Source organism: Lynx rufus, unplaced genomic scaffold (genome assembly GCF_022079265.1).
Source record: "Lynx rufus isolate CCGP_SWC_20201006 ecotype Redwood Valley unplaced genomic scaffold, mLynRuf1.p SCAF_5, whole genome shotgun sequence".
NCBI lineage: Eukaryota > Metazoa > Chordata > Mammalia > Carnivora > Felidae > Lynx > Lynx rufus.
In genome coordinates, this window is record NW_025814867.1 from 153,622,209 (window position 1) to 153,642,387 (window position 20,179).

A 20,179-nucleotide genomic window follows, 5' to 3' on the forward strand; every position below is an offset into this window, starting at 1 on the left:
CTGCAGCAGAGGCCACGCAGAGCCAGAGAAAAGCAGCAGGATTCATAACGGCGATCAGGAAGGCAGCCCCAAAATGCACCAGGGGAAAATACAGTTTTCTTGAGAAGGCTGTCAAGACGGGGCAGCGTTAGGAAGGAAGGAGAAGTTTGCACAGTGCGTCAAAGATTACATTTTGGGGACAGTGTGTCTTCCCTAAATATACAACGTGATGACATTCCAGGAAGTTAGTGGGTTGTTGAAATATTTAAATAAAATTCTATTTCTGCAGGAGCGTGTTGATGCGCATTTCTCACTTGTTTGAGACCTACAGAGTGCTTTCACAGCCGGCCTTTTTCCCCCCAGTGACCCACACGGTTGGGGTCAGGAGGAGAAAGCCATCATTACATCTGTTTTGCAGATGAGCAATCACACCGAGTTTCTAAGTAATAGAAATGGCTCAGCCCCGGACACTCAAGCATAAAGCTATCCTATTGCCTGCCCTTAAAAACGGTTTTCAAGAACTGATGTGTTCCTGGGTTGAGAAAAAGTGCTCATCTCTAGTTCGGGAAGAGCTGTCCATTCCAACCCAGTATTGACAGAAGACGGTATTGACGTAATCAGAAGAATACATGTTTGCAATTTTTTTTTTGAGCCAGCAACCTTACTTCCTGGAATTTCACCTAAAAAAATAGCCTTAAATGTCAAAAGATATACCAGAAAGGATGTTCATCACAGTGGTGTTTGTAGTAATAAGAAATGGCAAATTTCTTATTACTAATAATAAGATCTATCTTATTATCTAATAAGATCTATATAAGATCTAATAAGATACGATTTGTTAAGTAGATGGTGGAAGGTATCATTAGGAATCGCAGACGAGTACTTAAGGGTATACAAGAGTGATGTCCTTCTGGGAGGCCGCTAATGAGGGCCAAAGAGAAGTGCGTGGAAGGAAGAAAGTCAAGAACAGCCCTAATTCCCCCGGTGAAAGCTGAAACAGATCTCCCGTGGGCTCTCACTCATTTGGGGATGATCCTCTTAACCCTGGTGATGAAGAAGGGATCTGAGACTACGTTTCCAACTTTATGGCAGTGGTGGGTAGTAGCTGATTATCTCCAATTTCAGGCAGAGAAAGAAAAGCTAGGTTTGGGGCTGGACACTCTTCCTCCCAAGAGATGAGCCTGGCCTTGATTCCTTAGTTTTCCTTCCCCCTCTCCTGCCAGGGGGTGGGTTGACAGTCAGCTTTCTCAGTCCTCTACAAACTGGTTAATTCACCCCCCGGTAGCCATGCATGTGGGGGAGCGTGCACGTGTGTGTGTGTGTGTGTGTGTGTGTGTGAGATGACTGATTTACGAGGTGGTATCGCCATGTTCACTAGTAGCTCTAGGTGGTGGGATTATGGAAGCGGTTTTACCTTCTACAAAATGCTGATCTCTAGCCTCTTAATTTCCTTTTTAAAAGTTTTTTTTGACATTTATTTATTATTTTTTTTTTTAATTTTTTTTTTCAACGTTTATTTATTTTTGCGACAGAGAGAGACAGAGTATGAACGGGGGAGGGGCAGAGAGAGGGAGACACAGAATCGGAAACAGGCTCCAGGCTCCGAGCCATCCGCCCAGAGCCCGACGCAGGGCTCGAACTCACGGACCGCGAGATCGTGACCTGGCTGAAGTCGGACGCCTAACCGACTGCGCCACCCAGGCGCCCCAAACATTTATTTATTATTAAGAGACAGAGAGAGACAGGGCATGAGTATGGGAGGGGCAGAGAGAGGGGGAGACACAGAATCGGAGGCAGGCTCCAGGCTCTGAGCTGGCAGCACAGAGCCCGACGTGGGGCTCGAACCCGCGAATCTCGAGATGATGACCTGAGCCAAAGTCGGCCGCTTAACCGCCTGAGCCACCCAAGAGCCCCTAGCCTCTTAATTTTCAACACTGACTATGAAATTCTTTGTAATAGGAAAAAGAACAGTAAAGTGTGCTATAGAAATATTGACATTTCTAGCCAACAAAATATCTCCTACCACTGTCCCCCCAACTCCTCACGCACAGAGTTTTCTTGCCATTTTCTACTGAAGCGATCCTCTCACACCTGGGCTGCGTAGGGCCTTGGGCAAGACATACACTCAAGGCTCTCCTGTCAGCCTGGGCTCCATGCATCCAAACCAAGGAAGTGTAAAAATGGCAGCTTTTACAATTGTACAAGTCAACTGTAAACAATCGTAAAAGTGGTCGTGCAGCTCTTTAAATATCACCAGATTGTTAGTCTTCTAGGTTTGCCTTCTAATTCTTGGATACGAGAACCCTGAACGAAGTCTTATTTGAAGAGCAGCGCCTTCAAAGCAGGAGGCAAGGTACTGCCCGCGTCTCTAACAGGGCCTGGCGCCACGGAGGGAACCCTTCAAAGGCCAGACACAGGCAAAGGCCTGATTCCTTGTTAGCTGCCTGAGCCCTGAGGGCCGGCTGGGGGGGCTCTGGGGTGTGGGCCTCGCCCGGTCACACGCACCTGCCTCGTCCGCGGTGATGGAGAGCTCGTTGCTGGGCTCGCTCTTGCCAATCCGGTTCTTGGCATACATGCGGATGCTGTAGGTGGAGGAAGGGTGGATATCAATGATGGTGGCCGAGTTCAGCTGAGGGGAAACATCTTTGGTTCTCTGAGCAGAATCCCAGGAGTCTTTTGGGTTTTGTTTTTCAAAAAAGAAGAGATAGAGACGTGAGTTTTTTTTCTCTGCCTTTGACAGTCCACAAGTAGGAATTAAACACACACACACACACACACACACACACACACACACACACACACAGAAAGGAAGGAGGAAGGGAAGAAAGAAAAGTTAACAACTCTAAGTGAATTCTCAAAGCAATGCTCCCAGTGTGTTCCAGCGGGCTGGCCACCAGAGGGGGACATCATACTCTCGTTCACGCTGACGGGGACAAGGGCCGTGGGTGGCTGAGTCCGGGAGGACCTCTGAGACAACCCCACCCGTGTACCGGTGGATATGAAGGAGGACAGTACACGCGGTAAAAGCACATGTCAGTGAGGCGGTAAACAGCCATAGCAAGGCACTCATTGTACAGAACAGCAAAGGGGATTACGGTTCAGGCACTGCCCCCCGCGCCCCCCCCCCAAATCCCTGGTTCTAAAAGGCATTTGAAGAGCAGAAAGACCTCTAGCCATATCAGATCCTTCCTTCTCCAGAAGCAGAGGGGTGAATGTGAAATACCTCCATAAACACGAATCTCAGTCTCCAGCGTCAACGTTTACTTTCAAAGAATTTATTGTAGGGATTCTTTTTCAACCACAGTAACATTAACAAGAACCCATGCCCCATGTGAAGAGGGAGCATTGGAGAGGTGACAGTTTGTACCTGCTGATATTTAGGCTTCAACCAATAAGGAGCAAACAATTCTTATTTCAGAAGACATTTGGGCGGTTGTTAAGGGCGGGGGGGTGAGGGATCAAGAGATAGCATCAGTTGTGGGAGAAAAAAGACAGGAGGTGGTGGACACAGATGACGCTTATGTACTCCCACAGCCCCCGGGGTCCCCTAGGGTGACGTTCGCTTGCAGGAACCTCACTGAGATTCTGCATTCCCTGCTGGATTCTGAGCTCCATGACAGCAGAGACCATGCTCGCCGTGTTCAATGCCGTGTCCCCAGTGTTTGCATAGTGCCTGATGCACAGCAGACAAGCCACGATTAAATGCATATTTAACAGATAGATACATAAATGGCACACACACAGACCTCCGAGCCCTGGGTTCGTTTCCCCCTTCCACGTTAATGATGAGCACGGACGTTAAGAGGGCTGGTCTGCCTAAAGGTAGCCGTGAATGTTAAGAGGTCTTCTGGACCTTGTACCAAAATAGGTTTCTTCAAGGTGGCCTTGGAATGCTGTATCTTATCAGAGAACACAGCACAATGAATATCCATTGCACCTAAAAGGAAAACTGTCACTTGAGTCAAGAAGACTGAAGATAGAAGAACTCGGACGTAGAAGAAGCTGGTACAAAAATTCCAATGGTGGAAGGGAAGAGTGGGTTTCAACAGAGGAGCCTGAAGTGAGGGGATTAAGTACCAGTGGCCTCCCACGTAGACACGAGCCTTGTCCTGCAAGGAGAAAGCCAAGCCTCCTGGAGAAGACGTCTGGAACAAGAGAGGAACGCCCAGGCACTAGAAGGTGCAGAGAAAGTAGCTAACCAGCCCTGGGAGGAAGCAGATACTTGTGGTGGTTGATGGTTCTGCCCAGGGCCATGTGGAGGTTTCTGGAATTGCCAGGACGTGTCTGGGAGGTGGCTGAGAGCCCGAAGAGGCATAGTGACACCCACTGACCACCTCCTCCTCCTGCCAATCAATTCATGAGTAGTCCATGGGGTCGTGGCCAAGGCCGGGGGTCATGGGCTGGAAGCAGAAGGTGTTTTTAGCTTCTTTCTTACAGTTCTTACTCTTTCGCAGAAAAAAGGATGATGTCAACGATCATGATTATTAGAATAAGGCTCAAAACAACACAGGGTGGATTTTGAGCTGAAGGTCAAGAAGATGAGAAAGAATGTTTTATCCCGGAAGATTTGAAAGTAACCGAGTGGAGAAGGAGAAGAAAGCGTAGTTCAATCCGCCAGACACCCTCTGGCAAATGATACAGCATCAAAGGAGGAATAAAAACAAGGGGGTGACTACCCAGGAGAAAAGAGTCGGGACAGGGCTTGGAAATGCGGCTTCTGATCTCAGACGCCGACGTGTGGACAGGCAGGACGTGGATTATTAGCAGAGTGTGCTGGAGAATGTAACCCTGGGCGTTACAAACAACCACAGAGCGATCCTGGCACTTGGGAGGATGGAAATGCACACCGAAATGCAAATACAACTAGGAAGGGTTACCACGAACAAAATACAGAAACTTAGGGGTACGTCACAAACAGAAATGCAGGCTGGGGAATCTGAGAGGCCTGGGATGCAGGCATGAATGGAGAGTACTGACTGGTTAAGGGCACGGATGGGAAGAGGCAAGGAATGAAATTGTCAGGGGAGTTTATCACGGGTCTCCCTGCCCAGTGGAGGAAGGGGACGGTTCTGTCCGGATGCAGAGAACGAACGCAGTGTAAGGAGGGTTTATAAGTCACGCTGGAAGATTGTTCACGAGGGACCATTTACCAAGGTGTGGGCTGGGCTACAGGAGCTTGCAGAGGTTGCTCACACTCCCAGCATCTAGCAAGAGTGTGGAGCTGCTCCCTCTGCGTCGGGAGGGCCAAGGGATGGGACAGCGTGGTCGGAGTCCAGACAGGGCTGGAACCTCAGAAGAAGAGCCCAATAGAAGCTGCATACACAGAACGCAGCGGCTGCCAGGATCCTTGTCTGATCATTCTCTGTGCCTGGCACTGGGTGAAGCCAAGGGGAGGTCAGAGGGAAGAAAATCTGTGTTGTAGTCTTGGAGGTCAGCCTCCCCGAGAAGGGCAGACGATGGGTTTGTGCGGCGGGTCAAGGCGGCAGCCAGAGAACAACCAGCGGCACAGGGAACTCGTGTTTGTGGAGTAGGACCTGGTCACCCAGCACTGTGCAGGGCAATTTACAAACGTGACTCCTGCAGTCCCCAAATGTGTGGGCACAGTGGAAACACCCTGGAACTTTCTGACAATGGCACTTTCAGACCTACTGAATCAGAATCACCGGGTAATGGTGCCCAGGAACCTGTACTTTTAAAAAGCCTCTCTCTGGGGCGCCTGGGTGGTTAATTCTGTTAAGCATCCGACTCCGGCTCAGGTCACAATCTCGTGGACTGTGAGTTCGAGCCCCCTGTCGGGCTCTGGGCTGACAGATCAGAGCCCGGAGCCTGCTTCGGATTCTGTGTCTCCTTCTCTCTCTGTCCCTCCCCTGCTTGCGCTCTCTCTCTCTCTCAAAAATAAACATTAAGAAAAATTAAAATAAATGAAAATAAAAAGCCTCTCTCTGGGTCATTCTGATGCATGGCTAGAGTTTGGAGTCATTTATTTGGCTGAATTGTTACAACATCCTGGTGAGGTAAGGATTTTTATTTTCATCGTGAAGGTCCAGAAACTCAGGCCATTGACACGGCTGCTCTGAGCTGGGGCTGGGCTTTGACCTCACCTGTGTTACCTTGAAGCTCCAGGTCATTTTCCTGTAGCATATCACCTCCACATATTCTCTGCAGAACACCTAATGAGATTGGGTTTCAATTTTCCAGACACGTGCTGAACATCTCTTATGTTCAGATGCAGGCTTTCTGACAAGTGTGTGACTTGGCTGACTGATGAGGAGTTTGGCCAAGTGCAAGAGAGGGGACTCTGGCCAAGAATGAATGTAGTGCCTATGGACATGTAGAACAAGGGTCCGGAGGGCTGTGCACGATGGTTTAGACAGGGCATGTCAGAAGCGTTCTTGGAAACAGTGGGCAGGGTTCCCTGACCTGCCCCAGAGAGATGGAGAAGTTCACAGTCATATTCCTGCCTCTGAAACTCCAAGCAATCCCTGTGGGAAAGGACTGAGGGAGCCCACAGGGACCAGAGTGCTTGTACGCGATTAGGGGTGCTCGCTGGGGAGCCCCACTTGGGGGTCCAACACCCTAAGCCAGGGGGTCAGCAGATCCCCAAGGACAAACCTAAGAAGGGTGAACTTGATCTAAAGAAGTGTTCGTTGTTAGAGGCCAAAGACCAGGAGGCATGACGGTGACCAGAAGGGCTTTTCTGCAGACAAAATGACACTAAATGCTTAAAAATTTAGAGGCAGCTCAGAGAAGGACCAGTTCTACTGCATTAGTTAACAGAAGGGAGACGTAGCACATAGGGAAAGCCTCCTTTGCCCTGTCTGCTCCATGGAAGAGAATGTTCTTGGGGTGAGAGGGAGAAGGGAGGCTGGAGAAAGAAGAAAGTTCTGGAAGACGGCACCTACCTGCATAAGAGAGTTTGTGCTTCCTGGGGGCTGGGTGGTTACATTCTGGGACAAGAGAGCATGCCAGGGCACTGGGGCCCGCTGGGCAATCTGTGGGGCACGGTGGAGGAGGAGATGGGTACCAGAAGAGGGGACGTGGGCACGAGGCAGGCTACCTTCCAAAGAGGGGAAGGAAGTGAGCTGCTGAGCTGGTGGCACACACAGAGCGAGATGCTGGAATTGCTTGGCGAAGGGCTTCTTTGTGTCCATCCGGAGGAGAAATGGTCATTAGGAACCAAGTAACGTGGAAGACAAAGCAGCCAGTGGAACTGGTTGAACTACGTGAAGAGAACTCGATGACACTGGCATGGCCAGACTGAGATGGTCGGGAGGGTGTCGCAGGAGACACCAGTAAGGGGACTTGGGATATTTTCTTTTCCCTGCTAAACAGAAAACCAAGAGAGTCATCTGCCTTCAAATCCTGGAAGGGATAGCATTTGACCAAAGGTTTCAGGGGTGGGAAGAGGGCCACCGGACTCAGGAAGGTCTGTGTTGGTGCAAGAAATGTAAGAATTCTGACAGTCGTGGCTGGGCCAAGGCAGAATGGTGCTTCCTTGGGGCTAGTGAGTTCCCACTGCTGGGACTGTCCAAGCACAGATGGAATGACGGCTTGCAGGGACCCGCTCTGTTAAGAACACAAAGTACAGGGGCGCCTGGGTGGCGCAGTCGGTTAAGCGTCCGACTTCAGCCAGGTCACGATCTCGCGGTCCGTGAGTTCGAGCCCCGCGTCGGGCTCTGTGCTGATGGCTCGGAGCCTGGAGCCTGTTTCCGATTCTGTGTCTCCCTCTCTCTCTGCCCCTCCCCCGTTCATGCTCTGTCTCTCTCTGTCCCAAAAATAAATAAACGTTGAAAAAAAAATTTAAAAAAAAGAACACAAAGTACAGCCATACGTAAATTAGCAAAGAGTAGAGGAAAGTGCCTTTTGGGTGTGATTTCAGTGCTTCAAACAGAGAATGAGAATCAACACACTAACAAATGTTTACTACAAGTCTCATTTGTATGATGCTCGCTGTGGGGGATGCAGGCTCATAGCACAGGGCTGCAGGGGGATTGCAGGGGTCCCCCAGGGGGCCAAGAGAGCCCTCAGAGGGACAACTTCCCAGCAGGGGAGACGGATCTTAAACATCTTCCCAGTAGAGGATCCAGGTACTAAAGAAGCAGCCAGAAGCTGACCAAAGGTTCTAAGGCGTTTAGGATGCTCTATGAGTAGACAAAGGAGCACACTACAAAATGGGTGGTCAGGGAAGGCTTCCTGGAGGAAGTGACATTTACGCTGTGATTTGAAGGACAGTTTTCTATGTACGCAGGCTTAAAACTATCTTAAATTATGGTTGTCCCTTTCATACACCCAAAATCTAATGTGGAGGCAACAAATACGTGAAAAGCCCAGACCAACATGCTTTTTTACAGCAGTGGATACAGTTACTGCCAGCTGCCAACGCAGATCTTCTGTCCAGGCCTTTCGCACTGAAAGAGGTGGACGGTCTGGAGGGCCCTCCTGGAAATCTGAGGTCATGGAGTCCGGGTTCCTCCCCAGTGACTCTCCTGGGACGCATTCTACCTCAAACTGGGTTCACCGCGCTCCAGGGCTGCGTGAACATCTCAGCCACCCACCAGGCTGGTCCTGTGTGTGGCTGAAAGAGAGTATGACGGATGGATGGAAACTGACTGCAGCCACATCACAGAGAAGGAGCTCTCCTACCTGCGTGATGTAGAGCCCGATCAGTTTGTAATTTGGAAATGCCGTGGAGAGGATTCTTCGATTTGGGTCGCAGGTAAATTAAGTGCGACCAGTATTCACTGAGTGCCCCCAACATGACAGGCACCATGCTAGATGTTGGGACCTAGGGGCACACGATCCCAGAGTTCCTGCCTTCCGGGAACTTATGGGGAGCGCTGGGGGGCGCACTGAGGACTCTTAAATGGGGGACACCGACGGTTTTGGAGGCATTCGATTCATAAGCACTGGGTGCACGCTAGAGTAAGAGTGAAAGCTGCTATTTAATAGAGGTTTGCCATCTGCCAGACACAGGGGCAAGTGTTTTAAAGCAGCTCCCGTCTTTAAAGAGTATTCACCAAATACGCATTGGGTGCCCACAGCATGCTGGGTGCTGTGCTAGGTGTTGGGGAAACGGGTTGGGGGAAACTCAATCTGGTGGCACGGGGACTTCCAGCCCAGTGAACATGGCACACCCACCAGCAAGTCACACTTGCAATGGCCCTCATCCCACGGAAGGTGGCATTTGTGGTAGCAGGGCTTAGAACTTCTCGGTGAGCAAAACGCAACCCACGACCGTGTCATAAAAGTGTCGGTCCTCCCTAAGGTCATTAACAAATCTGATGCAATCCCAGCAGCAATGCCAAAAATATTTTTATGGAGCTAGACAGGTTGATGCGATGGCTCCGTGTGTAGAAAGCTAATAAGACACTGAAAGGAAAAGTCGAAAGGGTGAACCAGGGCCACCAGAAGTTGAACCACAAAGCCTGCGTGACTACCGCAATCTAGTGCCGAGGCAGAGATGGACAAAACGGTGGCATTGACTAGAAAGTCCAGAAAGAGACACAGGTGCACGTGGAAAGCCAGGAGGCGATAAAAGTGACATCTGAAACCACTGGGGAAAGGTGGGCTTTTTAGTAAATCATGTTGGGGCAGGAGGATTCCCATCTGGGAAAAGGTCAAAGCAGAGCCAAATCTCCCAGCATACCCAGGAATCAACTCCAAATGGATTAGAGATCTCAATTTTAAAGAGCAAGAGAAAGAAACCATACACGTAGGAAGCAGGGGGGATCGTTTTATAGCCCGGCTGTAGAGAACAGCTTTTCTAACTTGACTCGACATCCAGATGCGATAAAAGGAAATGTTGATAAACGTGGGAACAGAAAACACAAACAAACTGCCCACCACAGCCCAGCCAGGAAAGAAAGGAGATGATGCTCTAGGAGCACGCGAGCGGGAGGCCAGAAATGCGTCCTTGCAGAGGTGACGTGAGGAGTGGGGTCTAAGGAGCAGGTGGGGGTAAGCATGGGAACCGTGTGGTCCAGGGAAGGGGGGCGGTTCTCCAGCCGGAGGACGGCTTGTGACCTTTGAAGGACTCATCACAGGGAGAGGTTGTGGTGTCCCATGTCACAGAGGGGAATGCTGAGGGCAGGGGACGAGTGAAGGCACACGGCCAGGTAGAGACAGGGCCAGCAGTGGAGCCAGGACAGGTTGTGCAACCACTGGACCATCACTGGCACCTGGACACCGGCACCGAGGCACTGATCCTGCTGTCCTGGGAGCCCGCCTGGGGACCCACGCCAAGAGCACAGAAGCCCAGGGTCCCGCAGTCAGTGCTTGGCCAGAGGCTGGCGGGGCCATCCCTCCCCCACCCGGGACTCTGTGGACTGTCCCCATGATGTGTGCGTGCGTTTCTCTGGAGAGCTCACTGTTACCATCAGTTTCGGGGCCACTCTCTGCTAGGCACATGCTGGCTTCACTAAGGAGTGTTTCCTTTCCTTCAAGACGGGCATGGCGGACCTTGGGATCCCTGGGCTCCTTCCTGACCTAGGTCTTTAGAACAAAGGCAGGGCCTCCTTGCTTCCCTTTGGCCCTGGAAACCCGTTTCTCCCAGTTCCTGAAAGAGCCCTGTTTGGGCCAGCACCGTCTCCAGCCTGCTCGCCATCACTGTGCCCCCGCCTCCAGCCTGCGCTGGCTGTCCTATCCGCTGATGACAGTGCCCCAGGCAGCCATGGAGGGCCTCTCCCGAACCCCCCCCCCCCCCCCCGGGCCCTGTGCATGCATGGCTCACTGCCAGGTCTCTGTTGGGACTCTGGGTCACAAGCCGCTCTAGCGTGCTTCCCAACCCAGCTGCGCACTGCAAGTCTCAAGTGCTGTTTCGAAAATCCCCGTTCTTGGGGGTTCTTAGCGTTCACGCATTGCTTCGGGGACACTCCACCCTCGGCCGTCCTTTCCAGCTCCTGCCACCCTCTCGTCCTGCCCCTTGCTCACTCGTCCTGAAGCATTCCTCACTTGCGACCTGCCTCCAGCTGCCCCGAGCTTTGGTTGTCACCAAGGTCTCAGCTCAAAAGATACTGTGCAGGTCACGGACAGTGTCACCTAAAGTCTGGTGGCCGGAAAGGAAACAATAAGGCTATGCGTGGTCTGCGAGGAACTTGTTAACCCTACACATGCTGGCGAGGCTCTGATTCCTCTTATGAGAGGCAGGAGAAGTTCCCGCCAGAGGCCGCAGTGAGGTAGGTGTTCTCCCCTCGGCCTGATGGATCGTAAAGTTCCAAGTGACCCTGGCATTCGTGATCCCTTTAAGGGGATAAACAGACACACCTGTCACGGTCCTGACACTGGGTCTGTTTTACTCGTGGCCCCTCTGCCGACCTGGCCGAACGCGGGCCTGTCCCTGCGGTCCTTCCAGGACGTCCCCTGCGGGGTCAGTGCCCGTCTCCGCCAGGAGCAGCTCTCCTGCCTCTGCACAGACTCGGCCCACGGACTCCAAGCACAGCTGGAGCCCAGGCTCTGGACGGAGTCCCCGTAGCGAGCAGCCACAGGGAAAATGGCACGTGAGGACAGCAAGGGGGGGCAGGAAAGAGGACATCAGTGGCCAGTGGCCAGGTGCTGTCCGTACCTGCCCCCTTGCCGGCTGGTGGCAAGAACGCCAGGGTGGCGGGCAGGGAGCAAGCCCGGGGCCCGGAGAGAAAGGAGGGGGCCCTGAGGCAGAGATGGGCCCCTGCACACAGACCGCACCCCAGAAAGGAAACGTGGAGTCCTTTGTGCGAGAAGAGAGACAAACCGGTAAAAGGAGCCCCCTCGGAGTTTCCGTGGAGTCCAGGTTTATTCTTACAGGTGATCATGGATAACAAAGGAGAGCAGTAACAGGGCCTTTTGAAGTGAAGTAAAGCTGGAGGGAATAAAGAGCTTACCTGATTTATTTTTGCACTCAATATCGTAGCCCGTGATGGGGCTGTTGCCGTCAAACCCCATGGTCCACCTGAGGGTGATGGTGCGAGCTTTCACGTCTTTGATCTCAATTTCGGGAGGGTCTGGGGGCTCTGCGCAATCGACAGGAAAACCCGGGCTTAGTTCAAACATGGCTCAGACAGAGGACGCGGGTGGAAATGCTGAGTACGGCTCCCGAAAAGCCCTGCCAGCCTTTGACAGCAGCTGAAACTTTTACCTGGAAGCATTTTTTTTTTTCCTATTCGCATAGCAGGGACGAGAAATTCCACTTTTCCCCAAACGCCAATGTTTACAGCAGGGCTCTGTAAGCAGGCTTTTATCGCGGGGCTGGGCCACCAAACGAGGATGTCACTCTTCTGGTTTGGAATCTCGAACTCAAAAGAATGTCTGGGCTTCAAATGTTAAACTTCCCTTGTCATTTGCACCGTTTGGCGTAAGGATTCCTAAAGGTGGGCTAACCAGGCACACTGTTACACGTGGTGCACTCTGTGGGCCCGCAGGGTCACCTGACCCAATTCCTTTAAGGACTTTGCTCCCTGTGTTTTAGGGGCTGCACCTTGACATCATCATGGGCATTGCAAGAAACTGTTTTAACACCAGCTGTGTGCATGTTCAACATTTTCTGGGAATCAGGAGCTGTTACGTAGCAGGCTGAGCCCACACAGGGGTCTGAGCCTGGGCATACACTTAGGGATGGGGGGGGGGCATGGGACAAGCTGAGGGCAAAATACAGGCTGGCACACCGCCCCCCGCCCCCAGTGGAATATGTGTGATATTCCTCGGACAGTCCTGGCGGCCCAAGAACAAAGGAAAGGGGTTGAAGTGCGTGCCATGGTGATGTGGGGAAACTAAGGCAAATGAAAAATTAAGTTCCCTACTGCCTACAGCCCACTGACAAGTCCTTGAGACCAGCAGAGTGCCTTCCCTCTAGGAGTTGAGCTGCCTGGATGAGGACACTTTGCTGGGGGCAAAAGGGAATCTTGCCTTAACATTGTCCCAACCTCGAGGACCCTGTAAGTCTGCTTCCTTTATCTCAACTCCCCCAAGATATACGCTGGTGACCCTACTCCAAGCTTCTGGCCCCTGATATAGATCTGAAGGGGCTCGTGACGGAGGTTTTATTAAACAGTAATAAATGGCATTTCCCTAGAAACAGCTAGTCCCTCAAGGTCCCGGAAACCTTGCTTCCAAAATACCTTAGAGACTTACTCTATCCTGGACCCCCTCCCAACCTGAGGGTAGAGAACGAGCTACCCCTCACGACCCCAGTGCAGCTCTTCCTGTCCGCGGGTTCTGTCCCCGTGCTTTAATAAAATCACCTTTTTGCACCAAAGACGCCTTCAAGGATTCTTTCTTGGCCATCAGCTCCAGACCACCCCACCACCATCCCCAAACCCCCTCACTTACTGTCCTAAAAGCCGTGTTTTCCCCCAATTTGGTCTCCTTCCTACCTTGCACTGTGAGCTGAATTATTCCACGGTCCTCCCCATAGGAATTGATAGCATGACAGGAGAAGAAGCCAGAATCTTCTCTAACAGTTGGCAAAATCTATGTGTAAAGCAGAAAGAAATCCATCTTATCCAGTAGTACGGAGCAAGAGCAACTAAAAGGACTTTTGATGATAAAAATCTCTCCATTCCTACCCTTCCGGTCCCCAGCACACCCGCACACGTGCACACACACCCCCGAGAGCAAATTATTTCAGTGCAATTGTAACGGTGTAGATGGATAGGTTCGACGTACGTTATCAGTGTCAGCTGGTGCTCGTTAAATTGGATGTGTAATTTATGTAGGATGCCATGGTCAGGTTGATGTATATTCCATATATATATATATATTTTTTTTTTTTCTCATGGTGTGTGCTTAGAGTATCCAGAGTGCCTAAAGATGCAGATATATAAATCCTGCAGTGAATGCTTGGTCCTACAGGACCCTCATTAGAGTTCTCTCTAGAAGGACTCCAGGATTGGACCTGTGAGTGAATCAATATCAGTGTTTCAAACACAGGGCTTTTTTTTTTTTTCTCTGTGTGGGCTATAGCATCATTCACCCCACCCCCCCCCGCCACTAAAAACACCACTCAGTTAACTACCACTAGTACTAAAAAAAATCTAAGAGACTACAATACTTTTTTTCTAGTTTTTGTGATCCTATGTGAAAGACAGAAGCTTTTCTGTTGGATTTGTCCAAGAAAAGCAAACCACTTTTCCTTAGAAAGCCCATCCAATTTGTTTCTTTTTACAGCATGTTAAAACATGTGCACAGCATAAGATGCCATTTTTCTGGGATTAATTATCATTAAGAGACTCGATTCCTACCTTTTTTTTTTTTTTTTGGTTTTTACTACCCTTGGGTTCCCTGCCATGCTCATTGTAATTTTATTCTTAATAACATTTAAAGTAAAGCACTGTTTTTGCAGGCTGCTCAGGAATCTTGCTTAAGAAGTGGGGAAGAAATGGTAGTCCCGGAAGATTATCTGCTATTCATCACCCACATGCCCCCGCTTAGGTGAAAGGACAGGATTATTCTGCCGACAAAGTTAGATGCTGATCGGCTGTGTTTGACGCGTTTTACCTGCAGCGTTGAGATCACTTCCTCTCCCACCTCCTTGGTGGAGACAAGGTAACGGGCCATCTCGGGGTTAATGATACGGTCCTCCTTCTCCCAGCGGACGATGATGGGCTTCTCGCCATGGGCTGCACAGCTCATTTCCTTCTTTTGACCCTGAGTGGCTAGGGTCGTATTTGGATAGGACGTTATCATCGCAGGAACTGAAAATCCAAGAAGGACACGACTTATTTGGCAAAGCAGGATTCTTGACTTCCCACCTCAACACTCAGCTAAATCTGGCTTAAAGGGGTGTTTCCTTGAGGGGCGTCTGGGGGGGCTCAGTCGGTTAAGTGTCCAACTCTTGGTTTTGGCTCAGCTCACGATCTCACGGTTTTGTCAGTTCAAGCCCTGCGTCAGGCTCTGCACTGACAGTGTGGAGCCTCCTCGGAATTTTCTCTCTCTCTCTCTCTCTCTGCCCCTCCCCACCCACATTGTGCTTTCTTTCTCTCAAAATAAATAAATAAACATTTTTAAATAAGAGGTATTTCTTTGAAATAAAATGTATTCAAGAAACCGCTGAGCACGAATCATGAACAGAAAAGGGGCAAGGTGGCAGAAAAGTGAAACCTGATGAAATGAGCCCTAAGCTCATTCATTCAGAAGTTGCCATGGGATTTCATATTCAGGGGGCGCTGCTTTCTTCCCAGCCCACCGAGGGCACACGTCGGTCACGGAATATAGCCTGTGTCCCCGAGGACACAAAGGAAAACAATTTTACTTGCTGAATAGATGGGAGAGGGGGCTCCCAGTAGCAAATGACAGTTTCTAACTCTGATTTTCAACTGTGGAACTCTGAAACCTTATCGAGCAACTTAGGCTGGGGCCCTGATCGCTGCTGACCCATCCTCGAAGTGACTTCTAGATATACCCACCGTTGTTACAAACTGTCACCGTCACCTGGAGACCCCAGACCCACCCTTCTCCCGTAACCTATGGCAGGCCATCTCATCCCCAGTGCACCAAGAAAACAGAAACCTCTCTTTGTGCAACTTCTCAAGTTCCCTGTCTCCCACCTCAAAATTCATCTAAAGACCTCCATTCTTGGCCATGTGCTGGGTGACATAGGACTCTGCTCCCACTCCATACACCACTTAGAGATGCAGGGCGGCACAAAACAAGCATCCTTTTAAATGCGCACGCAGCTTCTAAGAAAGTGAGAGAAATCCCAGGGGCCTGAAGCAGAAGTGGCTGTTGAAAGGCCAGAGGTATTATGATGTTGGAGGCAGGGAGCTGAAAGTGGGACCTTCAAACCAGGCTGCTCAAAGGGCCCCACCTTCAGAGCGAGGACCTGCAACAAGGACAACCAGACCCACACGGGGGGAAGGGAAAAGCAAACAGCCTTGGCTTGTGTTATGGATGAAGAGAAAAAAAAAGCCTCCCCTGAAAACCCACAGCTGGTCTGCCTCTATGTGGGTTTGGGGTTAAATTCATGCTAAAGGGGCAATACGCTGGTGTTCCTACTTGGGCCGTGGGCCCGAAGATCCTAGCGAAAGAAACACAAATACACCCCAGTGGGAGGCACACTCCATCCATGCCCATTGGATCTCTCCTGGCCCGTGCCGGGTCCCGTCTTCCCCACAGTGTACCAGAGTGGGTTGAGACATACCACGACGAGTAAGAAACCTACCGGCTCCGTAGCCTGGACGCCCGCAGGAGAACCCACACTTTGAAGTTTCTCTACAGTCAGCAGGTGTGTGGCAGAGATTAGGAGGCGTGGAGTGGACAGACTAACTGAAGGGAAGAAACACCGTGGGCCCCGCGTTTTATCCTCGCTGGTGGTGAGATCCCCCTTCCAGCACAACTGAGGGAAAGCCAGACTGGCGCATGGGCCCCAGCCTTCAGTCCCGATCACTCACTTCCTCTAGCCGCTTCAAGAAAAGAATTTAATCTTTACCAACAGCTTTTTACATGCCATAATATTCACCTAAGTGCACGGGGGAAAGGGTTTGTCCATTGTAGTAGTTTTCTAGGAGAGCTGAAACAAATCACCACGAGCTGGGTGGCTTCCAACAACAGAAATCTGTTCTCTCACAGTTCTGGAGGCCAGTCCAAAATCAAGGTGAAGGCAGGGCCATGCTCCCTCCGAACTTCTAGGGAAGAATCATTCCCTGCCTCTTCCAGCTTCCACTGGCCCCCACGATCCTTGGCTTGTGGCCACAACTCTCCCATCTCTGCCCACACTCACGTCATGTTCTTCCTTAAGGGTTTCCCCGTGTCTTCATGTGGATTTCTTATAAGGATACCAGTCATTGGATTTAGGACCCACCCTCACGCAGTATGACTTCATCTTAACTAATTATATCTGCAAAGACCTTATTTCCACACAAATTCACATTCTGAGGTTCATGTAGGCATGAGTTTTTTTTTGGGGGGGCTAATACACGTATATTTGTATTATCCAACACACACACACACACACACACACACACACACACACACACTATTACAACCCAACAGAAGTACATACAGTTGTATAGTTACCACCACATAAAATTTGGTTTTATTTTTTTTAAAGGAAAAAAACTTACTTACTAAAATTAGTAAGTTTATTTTTGAGAGAGACAGGGAGAGAGAGAGAGAGAGCAGAGGATGGCAGAGAGAGAGGGAGAAGAGAATCCCAAGCTGACAGCACAGAGCCTGATGTGGGGCTCTATCTCATGAACTGTGAGATTGTGACCTGAGCCCAAATCAAGAGTCAGATGCTTAGCTGACTGAGCAACCCAGGCGCCCCAACCATATCAATGTTTAGAGCATTTACATTATCCCAAAAGGATTCCCCTGTCCATTTATAGTCCTTTCCTACTCCCCATCCCAGGCAAACAGTAATCAATATTCTGTCCTTCTAGATTTGCCTTTTCTGGACATTTCCTACAAATGGGATCCCATAGTAGGTATTCTTTTGTGTCTAATTTTTGCCTTTTCTCCCCCCACTGAGAATGTTTTCCAGGTTCAGCCATAGTGTAGCATGTATCAGCGTTTTCTCTTTTTTTTAAATTTTTTTTTATATATTTAAAAAATATTTATTTATCTTTGAGAGAGAGAGATAGAGTGTGAGACAGGGAGGGGCAGAGAGAGGGAGACACAGAATCCAAAGCAAGCTCCAGGCTCTAAGCTGTCAGCACAGAGCCTGATGTGGGGCTCGAACCCACGAACCGTGAGACTGTGACCTGAGCCGAAGTCGGACGCTTAACCAACTGAGTCACCCAGGCGCCCTTATCAGAGCTTCTTCTTTTTTGTTGCTGAATAATACTGCATTGCACAGGATTAACACATTTCGTTTATTCATTCACAGTTGACGCACATTGGAATTGTTTCCACTTTTGGGATATTATGAATAATGCTGCTACCAAGATTTGCATGAAGGTTCTCGCTTAGACCTATGGGTTCACTTTTCCCAGGTAGATCTCTACTAGAGAAACCGCTGTGTCACACGGAAATTCTACGTTTCACGTTCTGACGAACGGCCACATTGTCATCCCAAGTGGCTTCACCATTTTTACAATCTCTGTGTCAGAAGACGGAGCACAGAAGAGGAAATGGGGGGAATGTTTCCCTTGAACCATAAAAGCAGGGTAAAGCTATAGGTGAGCTCCAGCTGTAGAAAGCCCAGCTGTAGAAAGCCCAGCGCCAACCCAGTGCTGCCACCGCAGAGGTGGGGGTGGTGAGGAGGGTTCCAGGAGAGGCTGACCCATGCCATCTGGGAGAATGAGGCAAACACAGGGGATGGAGCCCCTCCTTCTCTGAGATCAGGGCCTGTGAGCAGCATGAGAAGGCTCCACTGAGCTGTGATCCTGGGACAACAGATGGGGACCTTCTCAACATATTCCAATTCCTCACCCCACTGAGGGGAAGGGACTAAAGCCCTGGGAGTTCACCAGCCCCATTCGCTGGTCCAGATAGTCACCAACTGAGGGGCCCTACCCAGACAGAGGGCTGAATGTGCATACCATTTGGAGGGGCCAAAGGGAGACACGGTGTCCCTCTCCAAGGGCATCCTCCCAGGGGGAAGCCCTAGGGGGAGCAGGCAGTAGAGTGGACCACTCCCTCTTATTTGATACTCCTGCCTGCAACTTTGCACCATCCTTTGTCAAGGGTTTGAAGGCTACAGAAAACCTCTGCACAGGACAGGAGGCATGGAACTTGGACATCTGGTGTGTAGAAGGGCAGCTGAAAGGGAAAACTCCCACCCTGACCAAGGGGGAAGTGGACAGGTGCACTGAATATTTGCGCCTGGGGCAGTGCGGGGGACATCCGCTTTCTTGCATGGAGCCTTGTGTGTGATCCCACCCTGCCCAGTGCACTGTGATGCAAGCTCATTATGGTGCAGGGGACCACTTTCTGGAACACAGTTACGGAGAGAGGCCAGACCAGCCTGTGAGGCTCTTCCCATATGTCTCCTTATCACTTTCCCTTTAAGCACAGAGTAAGGATTTCGTTTAGAGTGGCATCGTTTCAGAAAACCCCAACCACAGGAAATATATTTATGGGGAAAAGGAAGCAATCATAAATTGTGTCTAAGAACGCCCAAATAGCCCTAAAATATCTATAAAATGCAAACATGTTAGCAGTAGGAGAAACTGGATGCTCTTTCCAAGTCTCTTCATGTTCATGGGCAGGACAGATGAGTATAGTTCAATTACTTTCCTGCCTACAGCAGATTAACACCCTCCCTGAGGGCAGAAGCTGGCTATTCCCCGGGTAGAACCAGAAAGAAAAGCGGAACTGCCCAAGAGCTGACATGAGAGATGATGGCGGAATGACACAAATCCCGAGATCATGGTGACCAGGTCCACGTGGGTCTTGCAAACACGATGTCTCTCTTCCCTGCACCCTGTGCTCAACATGCCCCCATACCAAGAAGACCATTATCCATCATCATGGGTTTCCAAATGATAACCCTCAACCATTGAGAAAATGTTCACTGGCCTGGTGTGGTTTGCTTAATAAGAGATAGGACTATTTTAAGTATTCGAGAAGATTCCTTTCCAAAATGGTTAATCAAAACATTTTAAGTGTCCAAGAGGGTAGGAGAAATAAGTTATGTGGACATTTTATTCATGCAAAGGCGTGGGATGAACTCATTATCTCTCTATAAGCATCCCTCGATGTCTTCCCTTGAAAATAGGCCAGGAAGGAAGGTGGTAGCAACCACTTTCCCCCAAGAGATTTGGAGAAAGAATCAGGGGCACCTGTTGAATACTGGAAGTGTCAGTAGAACGTCGACCCTTGGCAAATGTCCTCAGCGGTGGGGTGCTGGCTACGTAGGATGTATTCAGGCATGCTCATTAATGCATTAAGTCAGGGTCTTTGCCACTGTGAAAAATTCCTTTCTGCGATCATGGTAAACTCCGTATTTGTGTATGTTATGAAATTACTTAGACATGTGAAATGCAGTTGAGTTTTCAATTTAAAAAAAAATGTTCTAAGGAGCCAAATTATTTGAGAATCTCCCAAGAGGCTTTCCTTTGCTCCAACAACCACACGATCTTTTAAAGACAGGAATTGGTTGCCTATTGTAAGACTCACTGGATAAAACTGAGGGCAAAAAATGTGGATAGAAATAGGAAAAATGATTCAAATATCCGAGATCAAGACAGTCTCTGTTATGTCTAACCCATAATTGTCAACTTGTTGCTAAAAAAGACACGTAGATAACAACATATTTGCTCTCACTTGGATGTATGTTGATGTGTGGATT

At 49.9% G+C, this 20,179-nt stretch overlaps 1 protein-coding gene across 1 annotated transcript in view; it reads right to left on the reverse strand.

Annotated features, from left to right (window-relative positions):
- The window catches only part of DSCAM (DS cell adhesion molecule), a 628,479-nt gene that overhangs the window by 123,926 nt on the left and 484,374 nt on the right, over nt 1-20,179 (reverse strand). The window contains exons 12-15 of the mRNA XM_047100488.1: nt 14,446-14,642; nt 13,323-13,419; nt 11,835-11,963; nt 2,485-2,652 (exon numbers count right to left, since the gene is read on the reverse strand). Coding sequence (XP_046956444.1) covers nt 2,485-2,652; nt 11,835-11,963; nt 13,323-13,419; nt 14,446-14,642 — 591 coding nt within the window. The remainder of the gene's footprint in view (nt 1-2,484; nt 2,653-11,834; nt 11,964-13,322; nt 13,420-14,445; nt 14,643-20,179) is intronic.